Source organism: Peromyscus californicus, unplaced genomic scaffold (assembly GCF_007827085.1).
Source record: "Peromyscus californicus insignis strain IS unplaced genomic scaffold, ASM782708v3 Scaffold_20__1_contigs__length_68692818, whole genome shotgun sequence".
NCBI classification, from domain to species: domain Eukaryota; kingdom Metazoa; phylum Chordata; class Mammalia; order Rodentia; family Cricetidae; genus Peromyscus; species Peromyscus californicus.
In genome coordinates, this window is record NW_026294503.1 from 67,098,792 (window position 1) to 67,107,160 (window position 8,369).

The following is an 8,369-nucleotide window of genomic DNA, read 5'->3' on the forward strand; positions in this document are numbered from 1 at the left end:
CACAGAGAAACCCTGTCTCGAAAACACAAAAGAAAACAGAAGATCCAAGTCCCTACCTTGACTCTCAAGCCCTCCTTGGTGAGGCCTCTCCACCTTAACCCCTGACCTGTGTCATCAGGAGTCTTGCACTCTGTGGAATGCTCTCCCCTTGGAAATTTCCATGGCTTGTTGTCTCACTTCCTTCCAGTCTTGCCCCAAGATATCTTTCATTAGGATTGCAATCTCCAATAAGAATAAGGGAGCCCCCAGATTTGATCTCCAGCACCACATTAAAGAAGGTGAGCAGGCAGAAGACAGGCTTATAACCTTCCCTCCCCTTCCCTCGACTCCCCTCCTCTTCCCTTTCCTTCCTTCCCCTTTCCTCCCCTCCCCTCCCCTCCCCTTTCCTTCCCCTTTCCCTTCCCTCCCCTCCTCTCCCCTCCCCTCCCCTCCCTCCACTTTCCCCCTCTCTTCCTCTTCTTTTCCCTGTATTTTACATATTATTGTTGGGGTGCTCACTCATGCCACAGCGTAGTATGAAGGTTGTAAAACAGCTTGTGGGAGTTGACTCCCTTCTTGGTGGTGAATGTCAGGTCTCCAGGCTTGCAGGCCAGAACTTTACTGGCTAAGCCATTTCTCCAGCCCTTCTCTCTTTTATTTATTTTGTGGATTTATTTATTTTTATGTGTATGAGGGTTCTGCTTGCATGTATATTGTTGTACCACACGCATATCTAATGTTCACATGATTCAGAAGAAGGCATCAGATCTCCTGGTACTGGAATTCCAGATTGTTATGAGCCATGTGAGTGCTAGGAACTGGACCCAGGTCCCCAAAAGAGCAGAAACTGCTCTAAATTGATACCCCATGTCTTCTGCCGGCTCCTCTTCTTTAATGTGGTGCTGGGATCAAATCTGGGGGCTCCCTTGTTCTTTTTATGTTTTTGTTTGTTTGTTTGTTTGCTTTTCGAGACAGGGTTTCTCTGTGTAGTTTTGGTGCCTGTCCTGGATCTCGCTCTGTAGACCAGGCTGGCCTCGAACTCACAGAGATCCACCTGGCTCTGTCTCCCGAGTGCTGGGGTTAAAGGCATGTGCCACCACAGCCTGGCCAGGCACCCTTATTCTTACCTGGTTATTTTAGGCTCGTTCAGTCTCAGACAGCCCCTCTCCTCTGCCAGGGCTTGGCAACTTGCCCAGAATCCTTAAGGACCATCCAGCCAAACTGTTGGGGTGCTGTCTAGGTTCCCCTCTGTGAACCACTTTTATCCGATGTTCCTATGACAATGAGAATAACTACTCACGCTCTGAAATGCTGACTTATCGACCTGTTGGGCTCTTGTCCCCACCCTGCACTACTCCTTACTTTTATGGGCCCTCCCTAACAGGGGAAATTCAGCTATCTAGTCCACTCCAGCATCCAGCCCTGATCCATAACAGGCCAGCAAATAATAGCTGTCCAAGCCAGTTGTTGGTTTCTCATAGACAGCCAGGCACCCCCACACCCACACTCCGGACTCGCTCACTCTAGAAACTCCCAGAACCCAGGCATCTTTAACAGGCCTATCATCTCCAGCAGCATCCCTGACTCAGTCCCCTGGAGTGCTTCTACTGCTGGGCTGCCTCCCTGAGGCCCCTGGGAGCTTATGGAGAACCTGAACCCTAGTTCTGGCCCACAGGGCTAGAGAGACTCCGGCAGGTATCCAGGCCTAAAATTGCTAGAAATTCCTTGTGATTGAATAGAGGGAAGGAAGGTAAGACCGGTTCATTCCAGCCGAAGGAACAGTGTGAACAAATGACTGCTGGCTGGCATGAAAGTGCACATCCTAGCCGGGCAGCGGTGGCACACGCCTTTAATCCCAGGTGGATCTCTGTGAGTTCGAGGCCAGCCTGGTCTACAGAGAGAGATCCAGGACAAGCACCAAAACTACACAGAAAAAAAACCCTGTCTTGAAAAAAAAACAAAAAAAGAAAGAAAGTGCACATCCCATTTGAGGTATGGTCCTGATCTGGTCTGGGTAAAGGACCATCAGCAGAAGGGAGGGTGGATGAAAGTGTTGTCAGATCTAGAAGAGAATGGCCAGGTGGAGAGGTCTGAGCTCCCTACAGGATCAGCAAGGCTCAGAGTTTCTTAGACTTAATCCTGCTCCCCACAGATCCACCCAGCCCTCCCTTCTACCCAGCCCCCAGCCTGCCTGATCCTGCCGCCAAATGGACTTCTCTCTGGGCCTACGCTTGGGGCCTCGGAACAAGAAGGCCACCTACCAGGAGCCCCCTCCGCCCTCTGGGCATGGGCCTCCAGCCACCTCTCCCTGCTTGTCCTGCCCCCCTTCTTCTGTTTGTGCCTGCCCCAGCTGCCCCAGCTGCCCCCCTCCCAGCTGCCCCTGCTCTGCTTGTCCCTCGTATCCAGGTCCCTGCCCTTCCTGTCCAGGTCTCCCGGGCCCACCCTGCACCTGCTCTTGCCCTCCTTGCTCTGCCTGCCCTCCCTCAACGTGTCCCCATTCTTACTGCGTCCCCTGCTCAAGTCCGCCTGTGACCTACTGCCACCCCTCACCTTGCCTGGTTTACCCTTGTTCCACAACCCAGACCGCCTGTCGGAGGAGCTCCCACCTGGGCTGCGGTAGCGGCTGCAGCTGTGGCCGTGGTACTGCTTGGAGGCCTCGGGACTCCACAGGCGGCTGCAGTTTCTGCTTCAGGAGACAGAGGGCTTCTCAGGGGCTCTGTCTGATCATCTAGGCCGAGAGGATGTGTCCCATGGAAGATGGTTCTGCTGCTACTGGCATTACTTCCTCAGACAGAAGCTCTGCGTAGAGTGAAGAGGGAGTCAGGTGGACACCCCCTCCCCCAAGTCCTGAACGGGACAGGGGCCCAACCCTTGGATACTAGTTTCTGGTTGTGCTCCTGCTGGTTCCAGAACCTCTTCCTCTGCACCTTCTGGAAAGGGTCCTCAGAGCCTTCCTTGCAGCCCTTAAGGTAAGCATGTCCATGGCTCCTTCCGCCCCACTCAGCCTCCAGTGGAGACCTTTGCGTATCTCCTTTGCAGTTCACATGGATATGAAAGGCTCCTCTTCTAGAGGATGGGCAAAGATGCTCTGTCCAGAGGCCATTCCTGACTCTGGACCTCCATCCATACTCCTGATTATCTCAGAGTCTCTGGCCTCCTAACCTCTCTTCTTCAGCCCGACAAAGGAGGCTGGCAGTCCTTGGACCAGAAGAGACTGCTGAGCAGAGGGCTCTTGGTTTCTCCCTCCCCTGGGATAGCTTTGACATCCTTCCTGGTCTTTTGTGTCCTCCAGGAACCTTCTGCCCGGATGTTTTGTGTTGGAAATTTCTAAGCGCTCACTTAGCCTCGTGACCTCAATCTTGCTGCAGTAATCTTGTCTCTGTCTGAGACAGCCATGCTCATCTATCCTGGGGAAGAGGGGAGCTGGGGACCCTTCTCTCAGGCTCCCAGTGGTCCTACTCACACATAGACTTGTACTTGTATGATCCCTATTGGGGTAGAGAAGAGAGATTCAAATACCTCAGAAAGGGAGGTGCTTTCTGGATTTGGGTGGGTTGTGTTTTTTGTTGTTGTTGTTTTGGTTTTGTTTTTGTTTTTCTGGAACTAAGAACCTAACCCAGGACCTTGTGCTTGCTAGGCAAACACTCTACTACTAAGCTAAATCCCTAACCCTGAGACAGAGTTTTATATAGCCTTATGAACTCACTGTATAGCCAATGTTAGCCTTAAGCGTCTACTCTTCCTGCCTCTACTTCTCAAGGGCTGGGATTATAAGCATGTGCCACCACACCTAACTCTCCCTTTCAATTTACCTCAGCTCTCAATCCTCCTCCTCCTTCTCTTTTTTCCTTACATTTTTATCTAATGGGCGTGGACACTGCCATGCCACCGTTGGAGGCCAGAGGACAGTTTCTGGGAGCCAGTTCTCCCCTTTCACCCCGTAGGACACAGGATTAAACTCAGGGTCTCAGTCTGGGCAGCAAGTGCCTTTACATGCCAAGCCATTTTGTGAGCCCAATCTCTGGTCTCTGTCTTTGTCTCCTCTGGGTTTCCTTTTCTCTTTGTTTCATTCATTCATCTTTCTTTCTTCTTTCCTTTTTCTTGTTTTTGACTCTAGCCCAAGCTGCCTCAGTCTCCCTGGTACTGGGGTTATAGATGTGTACCACTGTGCCTAGTGGATTCACAGAGGACTTCGAAATTCGGGAATTGCGATACCATCACCCGAGTCCCACAGATGGACCTGAGCATCACTAACTGTGACAGAGCCAGTCACTGTTTGTCCGATGTCACGATGCAGTCTGAAGCATTTGGTGTCGCCTAGAAAAGATTCTGGCCGAAAGAAACAGACAACCTGCTCAACGTGAAATAAATCAAACCCCCATTGCTCATCACGTGTGTGCATGGTCATGAGTGTGCAGGTGCTCATGCTCATGGAAACCAGAGATTTGTTCCTTACAGCAAGGTCCACCTCAAAAAAAAACAAAACAAAACAAACAAACAAACAAACAAAAAACCTTTGAGACAAGGTTTCTCCATGTAGCTCTGGCTGTCCTGGAACTCATTCTGTAGACCAGGCTGGCCTTAAACTCACAGAGATCTGCCTGTCTTTGACTCCCAAGTGCTGGGATTAAAGGCGTGCGCCACCACCACCCAGCTGATTTTTTTTTTTTTTTAAATAAATCACAGTCTTTTGCTAGGTCCTGTCTCTGCATCCTCAGCTCTGAAATTACACTCTTGCCACCATGTCCACAGTTTTCGCAGAGGTTCGGAGAACTGAATTCATATCAAGTTTAAATGCCAAGCAAGTGCTTTACCTACTGAACCAACTCCTCAGCCCCCTCTTTAATGAGAAATACAGGAGATGGAGAAACAAACGACACAAGAAGGAAGTAACTAGACTCTGGTAAAATGTGGACGATTTTAAGAAAATCTGACCCAGTTACCTAGATAAGTCAATAGCTGTGGGGAAAATGAGAAGAGACTTAAAACAGAACTGCAGAGCTGAGGGCAGACTTCAGTGTTAGCGCCCAGTGACCCACGAGGGTGGGAGGGTATAGACGACCACACCGGAACTTGGGGATCTCTTTTTGTTCAAGATTTGGGGGTGCCAACCATCAAAAGATATTTCAGAAGTTGAGAACATTTAGATGTAGACTGGGTTGTAGTTTTTGTTTTTGAGACAGGGTCTAATGAATTATGCATGCAGCCCTGGCTGGCCTGGAACTCACTATATAGATCAAGTCGGTCTTGAACACACAATGATCTGCCTGCCTCTGCCTCTCCAGTTCTGGATGAAATGTGTGTGTCACCATTCCCAGTTTGTGTTCTACTGCTCTTTCTAAAATTTACTTAACATTTACCGTGTGTGTGTGTGTGTGTGTGTGTGTGTGTGTGTGTGTGTGTGCGTGTGCACACACACACAATGAATGTGGAGGTCAGAGGATATTTTTCAAGTCTGTTCTGTTCTTTCCTTCCACCAAGTGGGTCTTGGGGATCAAACTGAGGATGTCAGGCAGGGTGGCAAGCAGTCAACCCTTTGAGCCATCCCACTGCCCTGGATTGAGTTTTTTGTTTGTTTTATTTTGTTTCTGAGACAGGGTTCCTCTGTGTAGCAACCCTGACTGTCCTGGAACTCATTCTGTAGACCAGGCTGGCCTTGAACTCAGAGATCCATCTGCCTCTGCCTCCCAAGTGCTGGGTTAAGGGCGTGCACCACCACTGCCCAGCTGGACTGAATTTATTTTTTTTGTTGTTGTTTTATTTTTTGTTTTGTTTTGTTTTTCAAGACTGGGTTTCTCTGTGTAGTTTTTGGTGCCTGTCCTGGATCTCGCTCTATAGACCAGGCTGGCCTTGAACTCACAGAGATCTGCCTGGCTCTGCCTCCCAAGTGCTGAGATTAAAGGCGTGTGCCATCACCGCCACCCAGCTTGGACTGAGTGTTTATGATGCCAAGAAATCAGTGCTAGTTCGTTAGATATAAGTGTGGCCCTGAGGCTATCTCCTAACATTGATACAGAAGTGTGGAATAAAACAACCTCCTTAATTTGAAATGTCTCAAAGGAGAAAACAGAAGAAGTAAGAGTCACAGACGCTATAATGTTGAATTAAATATGTATGGGCTCACAGAATTATGTGTTCCACATTTGAGTATGTTTGAACACTTTAATAATAAAAATTCGAAATGAAACTGCGCTGGTAAATTGATTTCTAGCAACTCTCCGAGCATTTCTCCCTGAAAGCCAGGATTTCCTCATGGCTTCTCACACAGATCCTAGCCCTGCCTGCTCCATTAGAAGGCTGGTAAACTGCACAGACAGGCCACTCTATCCTCTAGTCACTTGCTAGCAAATTTCCCAACAAGATCTTTTGCAGTTGTACCTCACAGTCCAAGGGGTCACAGCAATCTTAAGAGTATATTTTGAACAGATCCTACAATAATCCAAAATAATGTAGGGACTGGAGAGATGGCACAGTGGTTAAGAGTGCATACTGCTCTTGCAGAGGACCCACATTTGGTTACCAGCATCCACATGGCAGTTCACAACCTTCTGTAACCTAGATTCCAGAGGCTCTGATGCCCTCTTCTGGCACCTCAGGGAACTACATGCATATGGTAGGCATATAAACATACATATAGGCACACATAAAATCAAAATAAACAAATAAATTATTTTGTTTTGTTTTGAGACAGGGTTTCCCTGTGTAGTCCTGGCTGTCCTGGAACTCACTATGTTTTTCAGGTTGGCCTCGAACTCAGAGATCTTCCTGCCTCTGTCTCCCAAGCCACCATGCCTGGTTAGTAAATCTTTTTTCCTTCCTTCCTTCCTTCCTTCCTTCCTTCCTTCCTTCCTTCCTTCCTTCCTTCCTTTCTTTCTTTCTTTCTTTCTTTCTTTCTTTCTTTCTTTCTTTTTCTTTCTTTCTTTCTTTCTTTCTTTCTTTTTTCAAGACAGGGTTTCCTTATGTAGCACTGGCTGTCCTGGAACTCAATTTGTAGACCAGGCTCACAGAGATCCTCACCTCCAGAGTGCTGGGACTAAAGGTGTGCACCACCATTGCCCAGCATAATAAATCTTAAAACAAAACAAAAGTAGGTTATGGTGTAGCTTTTAATCCCAGTATTCAGGAGGCAGAGGCAGGCAGATATTTGTGAGTCTACATAATGAATTTCAGGACAGTCAGTGATACAATAAGACTCTGTCACACTAATTAACAGATTATTGGCTGGCAAGATAGCTCAAGAAGCAAAGCTTCTTGCCATCAAGCCTGATGACCTGAGTTCCATCCCTGGAACCCACATGGTTGAAGGACAAAATTGACTCATTGGAAATTGTCCTCTGACCTCCAAAAAGGAATTAAATTCACCAGGCCTGGTGGCGCAGATCCCAGAACTAGATAGGCAGAGGCAGGCAGAGCTCTGTGAATTTGAGGCCAACCTGATCTACACCGTAAGTTCCAGGCAGCCAGGGCCACATAGTAGTGAGACCTTGTCTCAAAAATAAATAAAATTGTTAACAAATTGTTTCTCCTGATTAAACCTCAGATCCTTCCACCCTATATTCTTCAAGGTTTTGAACAGACATAATCAACAGTTACCAATAGCTTATGCAGGTACCACACCCATTTCATCTTCCCAGGAACTGTGTGAGGATGAAGCCGTCGACCTGATTCCTGCTTCACCTCTTACCATGGACCTCTGGACAAGCTACTTCTACCTGGGGCCTAATAGCACCTGCCTTATGGATTATTTTGACAGTTAAATGAGATCTGTCATCTATAGTAGTTGGCCAAGGATTTTTTTTTCAGTGTTAGGGATCAAAGGCTCTCATTCATGGTAGGCAAATGTTCTATCACTGATCTACATAATCCATGGGTAACATTATAAAAGACAGGTATGGTCCCTGTGGGTGTGAAATGTGTGCAGGGCTGCATCTGCAAATAGGGCTTCCCACAACTGGAGGTGTTATGCTTGCTATGGGGACATCTCTGCAACCAGGTGTGAGCAGAGTGATGTATATAAACCTGTATTTGGTTTGGTTTTTTTCAACCCTGACCCACTTGCCACATTTCTTCTATGAAATATGTAACTGAAAATGGAAATTTTAGATTTGATTTTAAGAAAGAAAGAGTGTGCCTTTAATTCCAGCACTCAGGGGGCAAAAGCAGAGCGATCTCTGAGTTCAAGGCCAACCTGGTCTACAGAGCTTCCAGGGCTGTTACACAGAGAAATGCTGTCTCAAAAAAAAAAAAAAAAAGAAAGAAAGAAAGAAAGAAAGAAAAGAAAGGAAGACCTGAAGAGAAGACTCGGTACTTAAGAGGACCCAGGGTCAGTTCCCAGCACCCACATGGTGTCTAACAATTATCTGTAACTCCAGTCCCGGGGCTCTGACACC

At 47.7% G+C, this 8,369-nt stretch overlaps 1 protein-coding gene across 1 annotated transcript; it reads left to right on the top strand.

Moving 5' to 3' along the window:
* The first annotated feature begins 429 nt into the window (after nt 1-429).
* On the top strand, nt 430-6,121 carry LOC128116371 (sperm mitochondrial-associated cysteine-rich protein). Its single transcript, XM_052747551.1, has 2 exons — nt 430-2,948; nt 4,097-6,121. The coding sequence occupies exon 1, from the start codon at nt 2,187-2,189 to the stop codon at nt 2,709-2,711; it is 525 nt and encodes a 174-aa protein (XP_052603511.1). The 5' UTR covers nt 430-2,186; the 3' UTR covers nt 2,712-2,948; nt 4,097-6,121.
* The last annotated feature ends 2,248 nt before the right edge of the window (nt 6,122-8,369 follow it).

Excerpts from the sequence above, each read along its gene's own strand:
- LOC128116371 (XM_052747551.1), top strand. The coding sequence starts at position 2,187 with ATGGACTTCTCTCTGGGCCTACGCTTGGGGCCTCGGAACAAGAAGGCC.